The 23,604-nt window shown below is 44.3% G+C and overlaps 2 protein-coding genes across 13 annotated transcripts in view; both read left to right on the forward strand.

Moving 5' to 3' along the window:
* The window catches only part of LOC111859689 (phospholipid-transporting ATPase 11C-like), a 60,403-nt gene extending 44,942 nt beyond the window's left edge, over positions 1–15,461 (forward strand). Inside the window, exons 18-31 of one of the 10 annotated variants that reach the window (XR_011985443.1) lie at positions 1,058–1,239; positions 1,363–1,626; positions 1,755–1,932; positions 2,653–2,755; positions 3,287–3,432; positions 4,407–4,466; positions 5,083–5,210; positions 5,315–5,450; positions 5,534–5,599; positions 7,525–7,628; positions 7,887–8,043; positions 9,550–10,076; positions 10,661–10,748; positions 12,444–15,461. Coding sequence is in view for 8 of the 10 variants with exons in the window: in XM_072706835.1 (XP_072562936.1) it covers positions 1,058–1,239; positions 1,363–1,626; positions 1,755–1,932; positions 2,653–2,755; positions 3,287–3,432; positions 4,407–4,466; positions 5,083–5,210; positions 5,315–5,450; positions 5,534–5,599; positions 7,525–7,628; positions 7,887–8,043; positions 9,550–9,639 (1,614 nt within the window). In the remaining 2 variants the exon portion in view is untranslated. Of the gene's footprint in view, positions 1–1,057; positions 1,240–1,362; positions 1,627–1,754; positions 1,933–2,652; positions 2,756–3,286; positions 3,433–4,406; positions 4,467–5,082; positions 5,211–5,314; positions 5,451–5,533; positions 5,600–7,524; positions 7,629–7,886; positions 8,044–9,549 lie in introns of all 10 variants that reach the window. The other 9 variants (XM_072706838.1, XM_072706835.1, XR_011985442.1 and 6 more) reach the window with 9 other exon arrangements.
* Positions 15,462–21,405: 5,944 nt separating this feature from the next.
* The window catches only part of mcf2b (MCF.2 cell line derived transforming sequence b), a 45,413-nt gene continuing 43,214 nt past the window's right edge, over positions 21,406–23,604 (forward strand). For all 3 annotated transcript variants that reach the window (XM_072706843.1, XM_072706844.1, XM_072706845.1), the window contains exons 1-2: positions 21,406–21,571; positions 23,150–23,269. In XM_072706843.1, coding sequence (XP_072562944.1) covers positions 21,521–21,571; positions 23,150–23,269 — 171 coding nt within the window. In that variant the 5' untranslated portion in view covers positions 21,406–21,520. The remainder of the gene's footprint in view (positions 21,572–23,149; positions 23,270–23,604) is intronic.

Genomic DNA, 23,604 nt, shown 5'->3' on the forward strand with positions numbered 1-23,604 from the left:
AGCTTATCATGCCACCCCCCACCCCCCCTGCCTGGTAGATGTTATCAAAGGGGAAGATTTTTTATTTTGAGAGATGGGGACACTATGTGGTGGGGGTGGGGTGGGGGGGGGCTTAGGAGATATTACAGTATATTTTTTATATGCTTCCCTTGGTATCCTCCTAGTGGAGCTGGAGGAGGTAGCTGGGGAGAGGGAGGTCTGGGCATCTCTGCTCAAAAGAAGCGGTGGACAGTGGATGGAATAGTGTGGCTTTTGTAAATACCATCAAAATACCCTGTAGCAGGGATCATCAACCTGTTCATACACGGACTAATGTGTCCATGGAAAGACTTGTCTGTGGCAAAATATGCCATGGGCCTGACACCTGCCGTATACAGTAGTATACTCCAGTGTTTCCCAACTCAGTCCTCGGGGAACCCCGGATAGTCCACATTTTTGCTTCCTCTCTGCTCCCAGTGCACCTGTACCAGGTATTCGGTGTTCCTGATTGGCTGGGAGCTGGGAGGGAGCAAAAACGTGGACTGGGCTGGGAAACATTGGTATAATCTATGGACTGTATGATTGTGTGAAAAGTTAGATTCTGTCTAAGGCCAGTGTAGGGGCGCTAGAGATGGAGGTTGGGGGGTGTGGGAGGCGTCGGGATTACATGGAGGGAGGGGGTGACAGCTGTCCGGGGAATACACTGTTGTTGTTCCTATAGCCTCTAGTTCAGTAGATGGTTGCCAGAATAAGCTTGTTCTGTTAGCTGTTCGGTGTTAATCAGCCAACCCAACAACTGGAGATCAAGATGTTTAAAGCCCTGGCTTGGTGTTTAACTCAATCCTGCATTAAGCCCCAGGTGTGTGTCATGGTTTAGACAGGCGTGCACAGAATTTTAGCCGTGAGCTAACTCGTCGGAATCACTTCTAACACACCGAGTTATCATTCGCAGCTGCCGTACAGACAACATTTTAGGATCCCTTTTCTGGTCCGTTAATGTTGTACGCAGCAGCTGAGTAGTTTGTTTGTTTGCATGTCTGCTGAGGCGTGTTTATGTCTATTTGTTGAATAAACACAGGAGGGTTACCGGACCCTGTGTGTGGCCTACAAGCAGCTGAGCACTGAGGAGTATGTGCAGGTCGACGCCAGCCTCAGAGAAGCTCGTCTGGCCCTCGAGGACCGAGAGGAGAAGCTGGCCGCGGCGTACAACCGGGTGGAGACTGGAATGACCCTCATCGGAGCCACGGCAGTGGAGGACAGGTGCGAAGCTCGTGTTAGTGCAGTTAGCTGGCCCTCGTGCCCTTACCAGTGTGTCATCACAAGATGGCCTCCTCTCCAGGTGGCAATACTCAGTGTGTGGTGTCCCTCGGCCTATTTCTGTAGGCTGCAGGAACAAGCTGCTGAGACTATGGAAGCTCTGCAGAGCGCAGGCATGAAGGTGTGGGTGCTCACAGGGGACAAGATGGAGACCGCCAAGTCCACCTGCTACGCCAGCCGCCTCTTCCAGCAGGGCACCGAGCTGCTGGAGCTGACAGTGCGCACCCTCGAGGAAGGTGGGCGACCGCGCGAGGAACGTTTGCTGCAGCTTTTGCAGGAATACCGGGCGAAGACCCAGTGCCATCCCGTCGGCAAGGGAGTAAACCACAGGTTGGTTAGCAGTATGTTTATGTACACTATATGTTTCTTTGATGCTTAAGGCTCTATTTCCATATGTAATTCCAGGCTAAATGTGCTGATCTGTAGCTATACCTCTTGCTGCCCTGCGTCGTTTGCAGAAGCTGGTCCTCGGCAGGGCAGGACTATGGCCTCATCGTGGATGGCGCCACGCTCTCCCTGGTGCTCAACGCCTCTCCCGAGACTGACAGCAGTCGCTATAAGAGCCTCTTCCTGACCATCTGCCAGAGCTGCACCTCTGTTCTCTGCTGCCGCATGGCCCCCCTGCAGAAGGCTCAGGTAGCTGCAGCCGACTAACCCCAAAGACTGCTTCATACCTCTCCGCACGAGCGCCGCACGAGCGCAGCATTCGCGTATCCACTCTGCGTACACGGAAATGTTCGTAGTTCTCCAGTCAAGCCGCGTACTGTACTTTGCACATGCGCACAACATGTTTTATTTATATTGTTGAATAATAATAATAATATAAATCATTATTCTGATATTACCTGCACACATACCACAGCAGTGAGGTTTGTGTCCGTTTCTGTATGTTTTACAAATTCAGAGAGCCAGCTCACGGGGCTGCCAACTTTGGTCAGCTGGCTGGCGTGAGATTTTCAATTCGAGACGAGTCTGCACTCACACACCCACAAATTTACATGTATCTAGCAGTTCTATTACCTTGTAAGTAATCTATAGGGTCCGCAAACTACCTCAACGCTTTCTGCAGACAGAAATGTGGAGTGCAGCAGGTATTCGTGCACTGAGGCGCACAATGACGTCAAACACGGCATAGACGTTCAAGCGGACACGTCCGCTACCACGCGTGCGGAGAAGTATAAACCAGCCTAACCCTAACCCTAACCCTAACCCGTGCTGGTTCACCTGGCCAACCTCAATTCTCATGATCTTATGGTTCAAAGGGTGTCCAGTTCTCATACAATGCATTGATATTTATATGTTTCTTCGTACTTAACTGAAGCAGCCAATAATCTTTTTCCTGTCACGTTTTCATAGATTGTGAGGATGGTGAAAAATTCCAAGGGAAATCCCATCACACTGTCAGTGGGCGACGGGGCCAACGATGTCAGTATGATTCTGGAGGCCCACGTGGGCATTGGTGAGATATTAAACTCGCCTCCTTATGCTCATCTGGCTTTCTTCTAGCAGTTCCTGGTTTCTTTTAGGGCCGCAGCAGTTTATCAATTAGGTCAATAGTAATCGGCAAGAAAAATAGCTGACGATGAATTTTGTCGTCGATATGGTTGTATTTTTGTGAGTTGCTCTATAAAGGGCATCCATATCATTTTCACCACCTACAAATGTTATCATTGGCGCGATGAGCCTGTTTTCGTATTTCACTTTTCCGCGCGCCATTACAGATGCTGGTGGTTGAGGTTGGCGCTTGCATACAGCAGATAGTCCCCCAGACTAGCAGAGGGCCAATTTAATGCAGCTAACACACATATAGGCAGTAGAGTGAAATGAGTAAACCGCAGTATTTTGAAATCTTGGCAAGAAAATTAGCCAGGACCCTTACACCCTTTTAAATCTAATGGTTAATAGTTAGCTAATACGAATATTATAGCGAATATTAGTATTTGTCAGCTGTTGAAGGTCTCAGTTTGTGATCTTGGTGTCCGGTACCTAGGAATTAAGGGAAAAGAGGGGCGACAGGCTGTCCGGAACAGTGACTACGCCATTCCTAAGCTTAAGCACCTCAAGAAACTGCTGCTGGCCCACGGACACCTGTACTATGTCCGCATCGCCCATCTGGTACAATACTTCTTCTACAAGGTAGGTCCACGCCTTTGCATCTTCTATCGAGCTTTGCACGCATTCAGCAGAGCCACCTTGGAGATGGTTAGGCAGGTGTTTCTGACCGGGGTCATCAAACTGTCCATATATGGAACAAGGTGTCCTTGGCAAGGCTCGTCCGTGTCCATGGTAATGAACCGTGTAGGTTCTGTGTCTGAATACCATGTCAGAGGTAAACATTTCATTTTGATCACAGTGTCCTTCAGAATCCACCATGGCTTTGACCACGTTCCTGACTTTAGCCTGAGTGGCCCATTTGTGCATGTTGTGGTGTGACGGTAAATGTACAGTGTTGGGGTCATTCATACTGTGCGATGTATAGTGTTGGGGTCATTCATACTGTCCGATGTATAGTGTTGGGGTCATTCATACTGTCCGATGTACAGTGTTGGGGTTATTCATACTGTCCGATGTACAGTGTTGGGGTCATTCATACTGTGCGATGTATAGTGTTGGGGTCATTCATACTGTGCGATGTATAGTGTTGGGGTCATTCATACTGTGCGATGTACAGTGTTGGGGTCATTCATACTGTGCGATGTATAGTGTTGGGGTCATTCATACTGTCCGATGTATAGTGTTGGGGTCATTCATACTGTGCGATGTACAGTGTTGGGGTCATTCATACTGTGCGATGTACAGTGTTGGGGTCATTCATACTGTGCGATGTATAGTGTTGGGGTCATTCATACTGTCCGATGTATAGTGTTGGGGTCATTCATACTGTGCGATGGCCTGTTGTTTCTTAATCCCAGGTGTGTTACAGACTGCTGTACCACACTTGGCAGATCTGTAATAATTAGCCTAAAGAATTAGATTTCAGAGTACCATGCATGTCTTTGCATTAAATAAGAGAGTATCCTCTACTGAAATTTTAGTGTGATTATTGTCACCTTATGCCAACAAAATTCATTTGTGTTTTTCCCTCTCTCCCCCCCCTCCCCCCCCCCCAGAATCTTTGCTTCATTTTACCTCAGTTTTTGTACCAGTTCTACTGTGGATATTCCCAACAGGTGAGAAGGGCATAGAGGGCCTTTATGTTGTTTGGCATTTTCCACGTTGGAGACCACCCCCTTCAGGAGGTGGGAATCGCTGGGGGGGGGGCTCCAAACTTAGCCCTGTGGTCCTTCCTCTCTGGCTGACCCTCTCCGGCTTCCTTTGAGAAGGAATGACAATGTTCGTCATGTTAAACCCCTCTAGAAATGTGTCTGTATAACAGTGTTCCTCGACCCGGCCCTTGAGAACCCCCGATGCTCCATGTTTTTGGTCCCTCCCAGCTACCACAGAGATGTAGACTGTCTGGGGGTCTCCGAGGACCGGTTTCAGAAACACGGGTATATATGCATATATACACAGTACACGGGTGTATATGCATATATACGCAGTACACGGGTGTATATGCATATATACGCAGTACTCCAGCCAGGCTGACCTGTGCAGATTACACTCTGCCTGTAGAAGTCTCATAAAGCACAAAATGTGTCCCTATATCTCCAATGACTATGCAGACTGTGACTGAATGTACCCCCCCCCCCCCTTAGATTACACAGCATCTGCATAAACATTTTGAGCTTGCGTGTATGCGTGTGTTCCTCTCCGTGTTTAACCCTAAGCCTAACCCTTGACCAGCCCCTCTACGACGCAGCCTATTTGACGATGTACAACATCTGCTTCACCTCTATGCCCATCCTGGCCTACAGCCTCTTTGAGCAGCATATCTGCATTGAGATCCTGCTCGATAGCCCCACGCTTTATAGGTAAGAAGGGACATCCGTTCATGTTTGCTATCCTTGGACGCTTTCCGAATATGCAGAGCCAGCAGGCGTCTCCGTGGTTCATCGCCTGTGCCGTGCACTTTCAGGCAGACGGCCAAGAACGCCCTGCTGCGCTGGGGCCCCTTCTCCTACTGGACCCTGCTGGGGATCTTCCACGGCCTGCTCTTCTTCTTCGGGGCCTTCTTTCTGTTCAGCAACCCTGCCCTGCTTCCCACTGGCCAGGTCATCCTCTTCTACCCAGCTATGTCATTTTGGATTTCAAGACTCTGTGAGTTTAAAAGTAATGTGTACGTTTCTTTTTCCAGGTCTTCGGAAACTGGGCCTTTGGCACCGTTGTGTTTACGGTCCTTGTCTTCACTGTCACACTAAAGGTACGTTTTTTTATACATATATATATGTGCATGGCCCCTGAATTAGAATCCACTGAGAGATATGAGTTTGCACACTTTTATACCACTAAAATCCAGAATATCACACAAGTCACGAGTGCATCTGTGTTCTCTCCATTACTGTGTAAGGATATCATGGTTAAAATGGCCCAGTATAGTATCAATATCCTATAAATACTGAAATATTAATTGATACAGTTAGTCATCTTAAATCGTCCACCTTAAGAACATAAGACATTTACAAACGAGAGGAGGCCATTCGGCCCATCTAGCTCGCTTGGGGAGAACTTATCTACTAGTTCAGAGTTTTTAAAATCTAGCTCTGATTTAAAGGAACCCTGGGTTTTAGCTTGCACTGTACTAACAGGAAGACTATTCCATACTCTAACTACACGCTGTGTAAAGAAGTGCTTCCTCAAATCCTGTTTAAAATGCCCTCCTGCTAATTTCCACCTATGGCCATGAGTTCTAGTATTTAAACTAATATTGAAATAGTCATTTGGCTGAACAGCATCCACACCCGTCAGAATCTTATAGACCTGGATCATGTCCCCCCTTAGTCTCCTTTGCTCGAGGCTAAACAGATTAAGCTCAGCTAACCTCTCCTCTCTAGTCTTGACACATTACCAACCAAATTTTTAAAGAGAATATCAGCGGACTTCAGTTCATAAACACCTTACTCATTTCAGGCATCTTTTCTGACACATTAACAACTATAGTTGTGAAGCATCTCAAAGAAAAATCTAGAAGCAATTTCATTAATTGTAGACCTACTTCAGATATATCTTTCATCGGAAATATTGAGAAAATCGTCTTCAAGCAACTTACTGGGTTTTTGTCCTTAAATAGATTTCAGTCAGGATTCTGGTCTAATCACAGTACTGAGACTGCTCTAATTAAGATTACTAATGACATTATCTTAAATACAGACTCCAGAAAATCATCTGTTCTGTTACTGCCCCATCTCAGTGCTACTGTTGGTACCATTGACCAAAGGCTTCTCATAGACTTGAGAATTGTGTTGGACTCTAGGAACGGTTCTAAAATGGTTCACTTCTTACCTGCAGAGAAGAAATATTTTTTGTGTGAGAACGTGAGCGTCCTGTGGTCTGCCCCAGGGTTTGATTCTTGGGCTGCTCTAATTTATACATGCTTCCATTGGCCAGATCCTGCAAGACTATCAGATATCTTTCCACAGTTATTCTCAGATTTACTTGAACCTCTCTCCAAAGAACTATGGTCCCACTGACTCACTTTGTAAGTGTCTTGAGCACATCACTAACTGGATGGGACAAAACTTTCTGCAGTTGAATAAAGATAAAATTGATTATTTTATTTAGGAATCGCAATGAGAGGCTCTGATTAGCTGCTTATCTGGATTCAAGAGCCTAAAATCGAACGACCTAGCAAGTGACCATAGTGTACTAATAGACTCTGATCTCAGCTTCAGCAGTCATGTCAAAGCAGTTACTAAATCAGCATTTTATAACCTCAAGAACATCAACAAGATTAGAGGATTTCTGACTGAACCAGACCTGGAGAAACTCATCCACTCCTTTAAATCTACCAGGATTGATTACTGCATTTGTCTCTGAACTAGTCTCTCAAAAAAAAAAACAATCATACAGCTTCAGTTGATTCACAATGCAGCTGCCAGAGCTCTCACTAGAAGTAAAAAAAAAAAAAAAAACGTTCCTGTTTCACCAGGCTTTTAGCTTAGCGTAACACTGTTAGCTCTGCTGTCCTCTAATGGTGCCTTATTATACTAATTTATCGGTAATTTGCTTTTTGTTTACATGTTTAATTCTTCCTTTTTTATAATCTATGGGTTGCCTCGCCTTGGCATCGCACATACCAGACCTAGCAAATCGGCTGCCATTGTCCTGACTGTAGTCTGTACCACACAGCTGGCCCTGGACACACGACACTGGACCTGGATAAACCACTTTGTCATCTGGGGCTCCCTGTCCTTCTATATTGTCTTCAGTTTCTTCTGGGGTGGCATCATATGGTGAGTCACATTCTGCTGGCTGACAGTAAAATGAACCCACAAGATATGAATGCATTTCCAGTCTAAACCACTGACATATTTCTGAATATTTCTTACCTGGTTAATCGACGTTAACTTCAGGCTATAACGCGTTCGTCAGAAGTGCCATGCGATCCCCACAGCACAGCGCCTGCTAGCTGGGGTCTTGTGCGCCGCACTTCTTGCGCGTGTCTGCGTTGCACGCTGTGGACTCTCCGCCCTCCCTCTCTCGTACCCCAGGCCCTTCCTGGAGCAGCAGCGGCTCTACTTCGTCTTCGCCAACATGCTGAGCTCCGTCTCAGCTTGGCTGGCCATCGTTCTTCTCATCCTGCTCAGTCTGCTGCCCGAAGTCTTGCTGCTGGTGCTGAGACGGCCACGAGGTCCTCGTGTGCGTCAGGTACCGGCCACGACCGTGTATCGCTACTCAGATCCCTTTATCCCCAGTCTTCCAGCCCCCTCCTTTCTTCCCTTGACTTTTTTTTTTTCCTTTGCTAATTCAAGTTCACCCCCATCCCCAGCCTCATCCGCATAACACATAAAGGTGAAGCTGTCACTCTAGTACAACAGGATCCCACATGCATGTAATGTAACGTAACATAGGGCAATGCAGTTGTCTAAAATCCATTCCAGTTTCGATATTTTTTGCAGTGAGAAGTACTGCAAAAATGTCTTCTTGCGAATCCTTTCTGATATTCTTTTTAAGTCGCTCTGCTTCCTCCACTTCCCCTTTATTCCTCATACCTAAGTTGTTTTGGACCATATCTGTCCCCCCTCCCGTAATCCCTCTTTCACTGGTCATCTCATACTCCCATCATTTTTTTTTTGCTTTCTTTACCTCAGCCCATTCTTTAGGCAATACGGTGACTGGCGCTTCAAGGTGTCAGATCTAGGGCTGCACGATCTCGCATTGCGATTATAAGTAATATTTGCTCTATCTATCTGCAATAAACTATAGCTACACAGAACTAACCTACCAATAGTGTGCCAGATAAGTTGGTGGTCTTGCCTCGAGACACGAATCAGTGCCAACATATGCGGTTTGATTACAGGGCTTTAGGTAACGATGTACAAATTTACACTGGCTTTTCAGTGAGATACGGATGTTTATTTACACCCACAATTTGATAAGCAGATTAGCAGTACACCTATAATATTTGTGTGAGGTGAATTGAGACTCCCAAAGGTTAATAATCTTCATAAATTTGGTGTATCCTAATCCCGCTATACCACCAATGTCTTTTTACCTTGTTTATCCACAATATCTCTTCTTTTAAAGATGTTGTGGCTGCTGATCTGTCCATTTCTTCACCGCCACTTCAGTGCTTATCGCTTCCATGATTTACCAAAACAGTAGCATGTGGTGTGGTCCGCTAACGAAATTAATACACATAAGGATACGCCGAATTTATGCTGATTACTAATTTTTGGACGCCACAATTCTTTTGTTACATGTGGGAGAGTCTGAGGAGGCTAATTTTTCATACCGTCGAGACATTATACCACGGTATGTAATGTTTTGACGTTTTTCCTCGAAAGCAATGATATTCCAGTATTTTGAAAATCTGAAATTCGCCAAGCGGGGCGGGGGTTTCTCCCGCAGGATATGGTGTCAGAATACCGCAGTATATCATAACACCAGAATTCCTTCCGAGCCTAGATTGTTGATTGTGGTTACATCACATCCAGTCCCCTTTTACCGCGTCAGTCAGTCTCACTGCAGTTTACCAGAGTTGCCGTTCATCAAAGCTGGAATATCGCTTTCTGTCAATTTCCAGGAGAGTTGTGTCAGTGATGTTACAGTGCCCAGGACAGTGCCTATGTCACTGCGTGTGACGTCTCGTTTCCCACTGTACCTCTCTGTCTCCTTCCTGCCCTGTGACCCACTGCACCTGCCGTCCCGCAGATGAGGCGACGCCTCCCTTCCTCTGGGACGTCTGCCATCTTCATGCTGTCCCAGACCTCCAGCAGTCACAGCTTCTCCTGGAGTGACTGAGGTCTCTCTTGCAGATTCCTGTCTTTTTGCACCCCCGATTTGCATTGTTGTGGTCTGTTTGTTATGACTGGCTTGATACTTCCTGCATGCGATGGCTTGTGTACCGTTCAACCGCCTCAGTTCCCAGCCATGACCATGTGAATTTGTTTTTTTGCTGATATTTTGAGTCCGTAGGCTTTTGTCTGACTTCAGGAAGCTCACCTTTGTACCTCCCCGCAGTTGTTGCGTCTTTGAAGCTGGCGTCTCCCTGTTTGTTTTTAGTTTTTTTTGTTTTGTCTAGTTTGAGCTCTGGTATCCGGTGGCTGCAAAGCAGTCTGAGAGTTGTGTGCCTGCAGTAATTCACTCCATTAGACGCTGAAAGTCGTCTTATCGCATTCTCTGCCCGTGTTCTGGTGCCTGCTGCCACTGCCTGGTCGTTCATCAGAATATGGCTGCAGGTAACTGGATTTCACCGTGACGACTGCATGCTGTTCAGCGCCGCACCAAATTGCACGTGGTGTGTGTGTGTGTGTGTTTTTACAGCAACTGTATTTGAGCCTGCCACTTGACAAAAGTTTGACAGATTCAGACTTGTTTTGGTATTTTTGGTCATTTTACAGAGTGAATTTAACAGCAATGAAGAATTTGCCAAGGGGCAAATATTCACTTGGAGAGGTCATATTGCATATACACACACACATATTCTCGTGTGTGTGTGTGGTGGAATCACTAGCCACCCCCCCCCCCCTTTTTGTGACTAGACCACCTAGTACCCCTTGATTGGTGCACGTATGTGTGTGTGTGTGGATCAGATATACATCACATTATAACTGATGAAAACCTTTTATTTTGTCATTCATTTTTATAAAAATCTGTGACTGCAATCAAAAAACTAAAAATTGTTTGCTTACCTATGGTATAGCTGTGGGCTGGGTTGGGGTTAAGGTTGTCGTGTGCGTGTGCGTGCGTGTGCGTGTGTGTCTCCCCGCACTTCTGGCCAATCCTCAGAGCAGGCTGCCATAAGTGTGTCTCACCCTTTCAGAAGAAGCCCGCTCAGTGTCCGCAGCCTGCAGGGATTCCTCTGCTCTTGAGACCCATTTCAAACAGACCCAGTTCTGTCCATTGAACAGGTACCACACCACAGCAAAGTCTAAAAAGCTGTGGCTCTTAACAGTTAAAACGCACCTTCTCTTTGCACTGTTTGGGGCACAAATTTCCTCCCCTTCCTCAAGCGACAGGGCACAAGAACCCCGCCACCACACGTATGTCACAAGGGACTGATCGGAAGACGGGGACTGTACGTGTGCAGCTGAGTCTCGCGTGCTGTAAGGAGAGCCTGAGTACATTAAGGTTCACGAGCTTCAGTCTTCGTCTCCAGGGAGACCACAAGCTATGGAATTTCTGGAATATCATGTCATTTTAAAAAGTATATTCCAGAAATGGAAAAGTCAGGGTTTTGATCTTTTTTTTAGCCAAGTCATGGACTATCAGGGAATTTTGTTTATAGCGTGTTTTAGTTGCTACATGCAAATTAGCATATGAAGGATAAAATGCACGGTAATTTCTTGTCGTAGCAGCGCAAATACACTTAACTAAGTACGTATCTGCGCTGATACAACAAAGGATTGCTGCACGTATCGCTTCATACAGCAAATGCGTGTCTGCATACCAGTTATGTGCATCCCTAGTTATAGGTCATGGAAATTGAGCTTTTTAGTCAAAGTCAGGGAACCCTGCAGTTCTCAAAAGCTAAACAACAGTAGGGTCAGTTCATTTATAGTACACTCCATAGTTTTTTGTTAATCAAATTAGTTTATTATTGCAAAAAAATGTGCATCCTCCCTAATTAGTTATTATTATTATTATTGTCATTATTATTATTGTTGTTATTATTATTATTATTATTAGAATAATAACGTTTTATTATCACAGTTATTATTGCAGAAAAAATGAAACACTTCAGTACTGCCGTTAACCTGCTACACATCAGGTGCACCACGGTCAGGGATGCGCATAGCTGGTACGCAAGTACGCATTCACCTTTAAAAGCGATACGTGCGGCAGTCCATTGTCGTAACTGCTATGACAAGAAAATTATCATGCCATGTTCACCTTTATTTGCTAATCCGTACTTCATTTGCGGTATAGAGGTTAAGATGCACGACGATTTCTTGTCAATTCAGCACAAATGCACGTTACGCATTTGTGCTGTTAGGACAATCGAACGTCGCACGTATCGCGTACCAGTTATGCGCATCCCTGACTCATAGTCCCACATGTTGTGACACGTGAGACTAAGGCTGCACACTTTCCCATGATTCCCTGCTCTTCATGTCACATGTTATTGAAGCCAAGCCTAGAGGCTTCTGGCTTTGTCTTCCATTCAGCCCTTTGCCTCCATACACATGCCTTATAATCTGAATATTCTTTTTGTTGGTGTGGGGTTTTCCTTCGACTGCATTCAGCTTATATTGTGCTTAGTATTTACAGTGCAGCTCTTTTTGGTGGTTGTGGTTTTTGGTAATGGTCGGGTGTAGACTCCTGTCAATAGTGTGATGTTTTGGTGGAGGTGAGTGATGTGACGGTTGTCTCTCTTCATTCTTGCCGGAGTGCGACTTTGCTCATCGCATGAGTCATCGTGCATCGGCCCCCATGTTTGTCCGAGAGACGCTTATGAATGCCGATTGACATTGTCTGTCCAGCTGCTCGGGTTGGGTGTCGGCCTCCGCCTTTGAGGAGGGCGGAAATCGGGGAAGGTGCGCTGTAGCCGGTCCGCCGGCATGAGATGTGCCATCATTAAACTTCCGATTTTGTTCCCCCACCAGCCATCTGAAGACTCCCTCCTACATGTATAAACATGAACCAAGGTAAAGAAAAAACAGAAGAAATGAGAAATGAAATGACCCCCCGTTCCTGATTCTCACGCGTGATTCCTCTGGTGTTTGTCATGCTGATTTGGGGAAATTGCAGATTGGCTTTGCTGGGTGTGTCTATGTCGTTTGAAAATCACTCCGATTGTTTGTTTGTTTGATTATTTTTTTTTTTGAGAAAAATTGATTTTAATCTTTGGTGATTTTTCTGCTGAGGGTGCCCATTCACTTCCCTCCCTCCCTGTGGTTTGCGACATGCTTTACATCGTGGCTGTAGCTCTGTCCCTCATGTCTGCTCACCTGTCCACAGATTGCTGCTGTTGTACCTCTGTCATACAAGCACCTGAGGGAGCAGGAGTAAGGAGCCCTGAGAGGCCCAATCGAAGTGGCCTCCTCTCCAGCTGAGCGACTCCTCCTCAGAACCTCGTCACTGACTACCTGCCTGCACCCCCCCTCCCCAGGACACTGTGCCACCTCATTGCACTGTTCGCTTGGCTCACGCACTCTTCACCTCGTCAAGCTTTGCCAGACACATTCTCACACACACACACACACACACACACACACATATACATACAGTTACTCAGAAGTTTACATACGCTTAGGTTGCAGTCATTAGAACTCATTTTTTAACCACTCTGCATTCAGCTTCGCGCTTGTAAACTTCTGACCCACTGGAATTGTAACATAGTGAATTAATTAAAAGCAAAATTTTCTGTAAGCAATTCTTGGAAAAACGACATGCACAAAGCAAATGTCCTAACCCACTTGCAAAGACTATGGTTTGCTAGCATGAAATCTGTGGAGTGGTTAAAAAATGAGATTAAATTACTTTATAATTTACCTTAGTATATGTAAACTTTTGCACTTCAACTCCAGTGTGTCCAGCTATATATATAATACACACAGACACACACACACTCTTTTATTATCCCAGAAGAAATTGTTTTATATGCTGTAAATATATAAATAACTCTAGTTCCAAGGTGAGAGTGTTACTCTCTGGAATGTGCCTTTTGATATTTTTGTTACTGTTTTTATGCAATTGAGGCTGTCTAGGCTGCCCCTACAGTGGCTGTTTGCTGCAGCGTTTACACACGGCCCTGTCGCCTGTCGGAAAGGGGAGCCCTATCGCTGCCACTAGCCCGTGTTGTTAGGGGATGACTGGAAATGAAAGAACAAAAAGGAAACATAGGTTTTCAGGGCCAAACTCATTAGCAGGGCCTTCTATGAGAATGTTTTTTTAAAAAAAAATTTTGAGAGGAGACAACAGTGCCACCCAATGGCCAGAGGGCACCGCTGCAATCACAAAGACTCCATAATCCTCAGACTGCAGCTCTTTTTGTGTCCCTTTGCCCTGCGGAACTCGCTGCTTCTCGAGCTGCATGTTGTAAGTGCATGCCGGACAGAATCGAAAGGCATGAAGTGACTGGGAAAGGAGAGCTTGGAACATGGAAAAAGTAAAAGAAAAAAAACATCCATTGTTCACTCCAGCACTGATTTCAGGATTTCAGAGCAGAATCCCTGTTATATCAGTTGATTAATTTTGCGATTCCCTTTGTTATGGTTCAATGTTTGTATATAAAGTTAATGTATCATTCCATTTAGGCAAGCAATGATTATAAGAATATTTAGATATATATGTTTATTTATTCTGGGTGCCAAAAATATCTTTCAGAGCAGCCTACTTATAAATGTTTGAATTGTCCAAAGTGCTGAGTACTCTGTGGATCAGAGTCAATGTGAATTCATACCACAGGTGAAATCACAAGTTAATCACTGTAACCTATTTGTGTCTGGACAGCCAGTCTGCCCCCTACAGTCCATATGTGTCATATGTTACAACTGCAGCATTCTTTTCTAAACGGCAAACAGCTGCACATGTTACCACTACATTGACCTAAGTGCACAATCTCAGAAGCTCCCTCAACTTTATTCTGAGCAGCCATATGACTCAAGTGCTCCGTCTTCTGGTAAATGTCCATTTCAGTTCAGCTCTGACTAAAGGCCACTGTGAACTTGGTTACTAACTCATCATTCCGCTTCTTACCAGAGTCTCCTTGCCCTTGATCTCTCCTGAATACTCCTGCATTCTCTGGGACGATGACTCACGCTATTTTGTCTATAATCCGGCGTTAAGTGCTTCATACATTCCATTTCTACATGTCATCGGAATCCCGTTTAGATACTGTGGAATGCATTTCGATTTTTAAAACTTGTAATTCTCTTTGAAATGTTTATTGTAATGTGATACTTTACTTGCAAATGTTATATTTTTACTACATTTTTAACGATGAGAATGATTCTTGAGCATTTGCCAGCTTCGATGAGTCTGACTGGAACGGGCCGATCGTCTCCCTTCCCTCCCTTGTCAGAGTCCTTTCCTCCTGTGACCCGTAGCCTCTGGCTCCCTGACTGGGCCAAGGTCCTGAGCGTTTATGCCCAAAGTCTTCAGTCCACTGACTAGTGATGTAAGCAGACTAGCAATGTCATTTGCGTGTGTCGTGACGAGCGAAAACAAGATATGGACTTTGCACTCCAGTTAAATTGCACTTGCAGTCACCAGCAATATTCAGGGTGATTCGCCTGTTCCTGGTCACATGACCTGGGTGGCATCCCTGTGTGTGGAGGGGGGGCACTGGGCATATAGGCTACCTGCTTTATTAAAAATAAAATATTAACATTTTAAGTAACATTATGGATACCGTTTTCAGTGGTTCAACTTCTTTAGTCCTCTCGTTTGCTTGATTACAATGCCAGTTACGTTGTGTTGCAATGCAAGGTTTTACCAGCAACTTTTTGTATAAAAATGAATATGGTGAGGTGGCATTGATTCCCTCTAACAGGTGGGAGCACAGCTGAGCCAGCAAAGGCCCCACGTGCCTCTTCCAGGGCATTACATTGTCCATCTGAATGTGAATCCTAAAGATCAGCCAGTTTGAGGTCTTCATCTAATAAAGAATCAGTACAAAAGTTTTGCGTATCTTTCCCTTCTGTAGAATGGTGATGTGTGTATGCCTAGCCAAAAGGATTGTTTTAAGATTAAGTCCATAACTAGAAAAAAAAATTATGAAAATTGAGTTCCTGATGAAAACCCACAGAACACTGCTCTTTTTATTGCTTTCTTACTAGAAATAAACACTAGTGGCCAAAATTAAATGGACAATTAAATAAGTAACTGGTACAACAGTTGAATAAAGTTCTGCAGTCTATAAAAACTGGAAGTGTTTCCACAATTTTGGCCACTAGAATATTTATTTCGAGACTCATATTAAACCTGCACTACCAAATGAAAAATCTCCAGACACAAAATTCTCATTCATAGAAGTATTTTGCAATTGTCCTATAATTCATTTAGAATAATGGTATAAATGATGAAATGGCCATGAATTTTTGGTTCTTTGCTATGCTTATGAAAAACTGTCATGCTGATGAAGGCTGTTTGCTAAGCGTGGCGCCCTCTACTGGCGCTATTAAGAGCTCTTCTAGGGAATAATGCAGTAGCTATAGAAGCAGCAGAGGAGAATACCTGTAGTTCCTTTGCACATCTTCTGTTTTCTGTGTTTGCTTGGCATTTTTTGTAAATATCTACCCAAGCCTCTATTAATTCACTTAACAAAATAATAATGTTGCAAATCACATACAAGTTTTCAGTAAAGCATGCTAACTAGCGGCAAAAATGAGGGGATGCTCGACCTGCCTTCAGAGCATGACGGAAGGGGATTTATTTTTGCTGAGCAAGCAGCATCTCCAAGAATGCTGAGCTGTTCACTTCCAGTCGGGGTGCCATGGACAGCTATGAAGTTGGTGTGAAATGTAAAATTCCTCCCCTCTGTGTAAATATCCAGCCATAGGGTAAGTCGCTGTACACTTGTTAGCTCACTCCAGGAGGGCCCAGCTTTCCATGACAAGCTGATGCAACAGTAACAATCTAAATAATTTCTTCAATAAAAACCAGCAACTTGTAAATAAGAGAGTTAATTTGAATTGTTGTAAATAGAACATGATATAACAATTGAAGCTTGTGACAGCCATCACCTTAATTCTTTTAAAGGTACATTGTTGTACTTTGTAAATGATGAAAGAGCAAATCAATAAGGCTTTTTTCAAGGAAGAAAACCATTATATATATATATATATATACACTCACCTAAAGGATTATTAGGAACACCATACTAATACGGTGTTTGACCCCCTTTCGCCTTCAGAACTGCCTTAATTCTACGTGGCATTGATTCAACAAGGTGCTGAAAGCATTCTTTAGAAATGTTTGCCCATATTGATAGGATAGCATCTTGCAGTTGATGGAGATTTGTGGGATGCACATCCAGGGCACGAAGCTCCCGTTCCACCACATCCCAAAGATGCTCTATTGGGTTGAGATCTGATAACTGTGGGGGCCATTGTAGTACAGTGAACTCATTGTCATGTTCAAGAAACCAATTTGAAATGATTTGAGCTTTGTGACATGGTGCATTATCCTGCTGGAAGTAGCCATCAGAGGATGGGTACATGGTGGTCATAAAGGGATGGACATGGTCAGAAACAATGCTCAGGTAGGCCGTGGCATTTAAACGATGCCCAGTTGGCACTAAGGGGCCTAAAGTGTGCCAAGAAAACATCCCCCACACCATTACACCACCACCACCAGCCTGCACAGTGGTAACAAGGCATGATGGATCCATGTTCTCATTCTGTTTACGCCAAATTCTGACTCTACCATTTGAATGTCTCAACAGAAATCGAGACTCATCAGACCAGGCAACATTTTTCCAGTCTTCAACTGTCCAATTTTGGTGAGCTCGTGCAAATTGTAGCCTCTTTTTCCTATTTGTAGTGGAGATGAGTGGTACCCGGTGGGGTCTTCTGCTGTTGTAGCCCATCCGCCTCAAGGTTGTGTGTGTTGTGGCTTCACAAATGCTTTGCTGCATACCTCGGTTGTAACGAGTGGTTATTTCAGTCAAAGTTGCTCTTCTATCAGCTTGAATCAGTCGGGCCATTCTCCTCTGACCTCTAGCATCAACAAGGCATTTTTGCCCACAGGACTGCCGCATACTGGATGTTTTTCCCTTTGCACACCATTCTTTGTAAACCCTAGAAATGGTTGTGCGTGAAAATCCCAGTAACTGAGCAGATTGTGAAATACTCAGACCGGCCCGTCTGGCACCAACAACCATGCCACGCTCAAAATTGCTTAAATCACCTTTCTTTCCCATTCTGACATTCAGTTTGGAGTTCAGGAGATTGTCTTGACCATTACCACACCCATAAATGCATTGAAGCAACTGCCATGTGATTGGTTGATTAGATAATTGCATTAATGAGAAATTGAACAGGTGTTCCTAATAATCCTTTAGGTGAGTGTATATATATATATATATATATGTATGTATATGTATATATATATATATATATATATATGAGGGCTGTCAAAATTAACGGGTTAACGCGGATTAATCCATCATCATAATTAATCTGATTAAAATTTTTAACGCAATTAACCCATCTGCAGCGCAGAATGACTCAAAATCCCTGAAATGTCTCTTTCAACCCATTTCGGACAGTTTTGGTGCGTTCCATTTGCCCTGGGAACTCGTATTCCGAGTCGGATTCTGGAGTTTTGAAGCCGGAAGATACGACATGCGCGCTCCCGTTTCTCGGAGATCCGAGAAATATTTCGGAGCAGCACAGAGGATCCCAAGTTCAGAATCCGAGATGGCTGCGCCTTTTATCAACAGAAGGGAAAGTTGTAGTTTTATACTGTTTAAGCACTACTTCTCATTTGTGGCTCATTAAATCGGTTGCACACACTATACCATCCAACTTATCTGTGGCGTGTTGCTACGTCCAAGGATATTTATACGTTTTATACGTAAAGCACCGCGCGTAATGTGTTATCAACTGATATTGCTAACAATGGCAATTAACCGGGCTAGAATTGGATTTCATGACTAGTCGGATTATTTGTCGGATTTACGGTAGTTCGTGCTAATTGAAAGTGAACGAAGATAAAGACCATTTAAACTGAAGTACCTTAAATACGACAAATTGTCCGGCTAAGCAAAAAATCTTGCTTTTTGATATGGGTCCATGGTATTGCACTTCTGTGGCAGATGTAATGCATCCGACTCGTGTTCAAGATGTTCAATAAACATGTTAAGTGCATTCCCTTTTTTCTTGAGTCTGTTTGCTCATGCAAAATGAAATGATATTTTTAATCGTGATTAATTCGAAATTAATCCACAGCAACCCTGTGATTAATCTGATCAAAAATTTAATCGTTTGACAGCACTAATATTTATATATGTATGTGCGTGTATGTATATATATATATATATATATATATATATATATATATATATATATATATATATATATAAAAGCACACACATAGACACATACACCCAGACTCACACCACAACCCAGAAGTTAGGGCCAAACTCGGATTTAAAAGAAAAACAAAATGACTCAATGCTTTATCAAACTTTTCTTACAACAATTTCTTTTTATATAGTGCCTTTCACGACAGTCTCCCCCCAAGGTGCTTTACACCGGTGTGTTGTGATGCATTACATCTTTAGGGAGAGTCATGCAGAAAAGAAAGCCAAGAAAGCCACATTACTGAAAACAGAAAAGAGTGGACTTGCTTGCTAAAAGCAAGGTATAAGCTGTGATTCAAGATAAAGACAAAGTCCATCGATGACGCTGTTATCCACATTGGCCTGTGTAGGGTGGCCAAAGTCCATCAATCAGTCTGCCTCTATTTTAGAAATTGTTAAACCAAATGTAACTAACTGGTTTTCAGTATTTTACAGCGTGTAGTAATATATTATTTAGTCACAAAGCCTGAAATTATTGGTTTCAAAGAAGACGTATCAGCTCTGTCTTTAGTGCATTGACATTCACTTTGTGTTGGAATTCCATTTATTGATATCTGAATCTGATTTGCACTTGCCCTCTCTTGATTGTGTCTCAATAAACTAAATGACAGCCTCTTGTCTGCCTTGTCCCAGATCAGTTTGTGGGAGGTTTAATGCACTGTCTGCTCTTCGATTCAATCATCTGTTGGATCTTCTTTTGTATCACAACTGAGTAATTGATAAATGTTTGCTCTTTTTCTGCTTGTTATGGCTAGAAAGCCACAGCCAACAATTTAACAGAGGGCTGAAATCGAAATTTTGAGAATAGAAGGGGTCTCTGATCTCCAAATAGCCAGAAAGTTAAATGTCTCTAAGCATGGAGTAACCTACTGTTTACCGAGGAAAAAGGCTGACAGGAAGCAACAGTGACCAGAAACAGTTTGGGGCAAGGAAAGGGACATCAAAGGCTGAAGATCAACAGTTAGGTGTGACATTCAAAAGAAATTGGAAGATGATTGTAATGGTCTGAGGGCTGCGATTAATGTGAACAGAGGGAAACCGGTATCTCAAGCCAAGCAAAGACTGAGAGCAGCTGGACTACATGGTTGAGTTGCTGCCAGAAATCCTTTACTTCATGGTGTTAGGAAAACTAGACTGCTATAGGCTAAACAGCACAAACACTGGAGTATTCAGGCCTGGGAGCAGGTATTGTGGATGGACGAATGTCCATCCATGACACGAGTTGGACCACCAAGTTTAAAATGAGCGTCTAGCAAATGAGACAGAACTGTTTGTATGCTTGAAAGGGTCCTGGGGTGCAAAAATTTCTGGAAAGGATGCTGCGAATCCGTGCTGCTTTGTTAAAGGCAAAGGGTGATTATTCTGATGAAATTCATACTTATAGGCACTCGCATTCATTAAATCGCAAGTACAATGCTCAGTAAAATGTTACAGTACACTTCAAAACCCAGTTACATTTGTTTTTAGTGACTGTGTTTATTCATTTTAATAACGAAAGTAATCAATTGTGTGGTCGCAGGATAACACGCAGAGCTGTTTCCACGCTGTGACAAAGACCAATTCCACAGCATTTGGAATAAGACGCACCCGATCCGTTCTACAAGGCTAGTGCTTCAGCATAAATGTATCGAACAGCAAGTCTCTGTCAGCCAGAAGGCAGGAACAAACGGCGAAGCTTTGTTAGCAGTCCCACAACTTCATAAAGTATATCTTCTGAACACCATGCTAGGGACAGTGAGCACAAACAGCTTAATACACCATGTTTTTATTGTTCTGTTTTCATTTACCTGCTTCTTCACATGACGAAAGTACAATTTTTCCTAATTTTATAGGCATGGCGTAAAATATGACACGGTAAATTACATAAAAAACACATTCATTAGCATAGCAAATGCTTTTCCCATCAAAACACATTTACAATTTTTTTAAACTGGATATTTCGACACAGGTCTGGTTAAGTGAATTTCATGAGTACAAAAGTAGGGTCCCCAGAAGTAGGACAGCCAAAATTGAGGTTACAAACTAATGTCCTTCGTCACTGATTTCCCTGTTTTTATTACACAAACCTGCACCCAGCTTACGAAAAACCCGAACCGGCCCGAGAACCCAATACGTAATTATTATACTTAAGGCCAATGAACAGAACTGCGCGTGCTTCTGCTCCCCGCATATCGCATTAAAGGATCATAATGTCTTACATTGATTTTAGTTTTTACAACTAGTGCCATTCGTGTCAGTTTCCCGTGATGCTCTTTTTAGGAGTTTTGAGGAAATAAATTCTAATTACGTGGGTATGCTGTCCATGGTGCTGACTGTAGCCATTCGCTGCCACTTATATAATTAAAATGCGTGAGAAGGTTTTGCGTTTTAAAATTTTATATCAAACATCAGAAGGTCTTGAAATAGGTTTCCAATACATAGGCTGGCTTGGGTGAATTTACACTAGCTCAAGACTGTTCGGTAGTGTCACGCTGCACTAATTATATAAAAAAAATGAGGTGGCCGATGACGATGCTGAAGGAGCCCGTCGCCGGATAGGCGCTCGTCGGCACTGCTGCCATCCTACCCGCGGCAGCTGCATCATCGGCGCTGCGGCTGCAGCCCCTGCATACAGTCCGACGGCGGAGAGGAGGGGAAACAGCCCCCAAAACAATGGCGGAGGCGAACCCCCTGAGAGGCTTCCCCAAGATGCGCAGGACCGCGGTAAGGTCTTTCGGCACAGTTGGCTTCTGCACTAGGGACTTCGTGCAAGTTGACAGGGGCTGGGAAATACTGCATAGCGCCGGGCGGCGCGGCGCGGCGCGGCGCTGCGGCGTGAAGCTCCGCCGCGGCTCAGTCCCGCGATCGGGACATAAAACGGGGCCGGCTGCCGCTGACTCGCGATTCTCGTCTGTCAGTGCATTTCAGCATCTCCGTATGGGAATGAAATGTCACGGCGCAGGGTGAGAGCCTGCTGAAGGCGTGTGCTTTTTGGCAGGGCAAACCAATGTCAAACGTTGGTCACGGACAGCGGCGTTAATAAAACTAACTCTCCTAAGTCTTTACAAATTATTCTGCATCTTGCAGATACACAGCAAGGTAAAGGGACCCAATTAAATTCAGCATTTATTTCCTTAATTGTTTCATCTTATCTTGGAATTCAGTAGTATGCATGGGATTCCCATGCTGATTAGCACTGGATCACTAAAACTATCTGGGTCCGTTCTGCAATCTCCGTCACCCCGTCTGCGGTATTTCTCCAGCATTATTAGTCAGCTCAGTCAGCCTGACTATCGTTACAGCCAGAAAAGCTGTGTAGTCTGGAAGCTTAAAAGCTTGCGTCTGTCACTGAGATGGGGCTCTGCTTTCATACTGAGATGTTCGGATCAATTCGGCAGGGGCTTCTCAGACTAACTCCACCACACCCCTCTGCTGCACTGCAAGGTGGCTCAGACAGCAATGGGGGAGGGTCTAATGACAGGTCAGGACAGGCTGGCCTCCTGAAAGCAGGCCCATGGCCAGAAATGAATTTCGGGGGGCGTCCAGCAAATTTCGAGGAGAGATCATACTGGTTATTTTACTACCTGGCTAAATGCCAGGTTGGGACCAAATCAATTTTGTGGGGGCCGTTGTTTTGGTTTCAGCCCGACTCTGGAGCATGGTTGTGGAATGAGGTGCTCTTAGATGGGGTTTCGGATCGGAGCGTGACGGGTGGATTGTTTTGGATGTTCTGTGATCAGAGGAAATAAAGTCTGACCCAGATACCTTTGCTTATATCCTCCTGAGATCCCACCCATTCATTTATGTGAAATATTGTAGTGGACATTTTATTTTTGCGTCTATCTTTTCACTGATGTTGGGAAACGTATTTATTCCTGTTGTGCACTAAAGAGGACATGCTGTGAAATGAAAAATAAAAATTTATTTGAAAAAATCTAAATTGTAAGATGTCTTATTTCCTCCAAAGACAAATAACCTGAAATTGAAGGACACTTTTTTCCTTGGGTCTCAGGAGGATATGGGCAGCATGTGACATGACTGTTCTGTGCGAATCATTGCTTGTGGTAGGTTGGAAAAAAGGGATATAATCTGTTTGGTTTGTGGCATAAATGGAGCTATAATTTTCAGTTTTGCTCAATGTCAAAGTTATAAGCTGTCCTATAATCAACCCCCCGTGAAAAACGATACTTTTCGTCAATTTTTTTTTCCGCAAGGCAGCACTGAAGTTCTGTGACATTTTCTCTAAGGCAGATAGGGGGGAGGGTTCTAAGCACAGCCTTTGGTGCCTCCTGATCCAAACAGGTCTCCTTTCCTGGGAACCTCCACCTGGTGCTGGTGCTGCAGCCCACCAGCAACCTGCAGCACAGCCCCACCGACATAGGATTCCGCTTCAATCAGGAGGACTTCACGCTCAAGATGCCTGTGAGTGAAATGCATCCATAGCCATCTCTACGCTGGGCAGATCCATCCATCCAGGGAACCCTGATCCTGGAGTGCCGATATCCAGCAGGTTTTCCATCCTACCTGGTCTCTGATGAACCACACCTGACCTCAGGCAGATAGTAACTCATCAGGTAGGATAGAAAACCTGCTGGATACCAGCACTCCAGGATGAGGGCTGCCCACCTTTGTTCTAAGCTCTTATCCTAGTGGGGGTCATGGGGGGCCTGGAGCCTATCCCAGGCCGAACAGGGCACAAGAATGTGGTCCACCCTGCATGGGACTAGGGTTAGTACAGGCAGCCCCGAGTTAAGAAC

The sequence above is a fragment of the Paramormyrops kingsleyae genome, chromosome 24 (assembly GCF_048594095.1).
Source record: "Paramormyrops kingsleyae isolate MSU_618 chromosome 24, PKINGS_0.4, whole genome shotgun sequence".
NCBI lineage: Eukaryota > Metazoa > Chordata > Actinopteri > Osteoglossiformes > Mormyridae > Paramormyrops > Paramormyrops kingsleyae.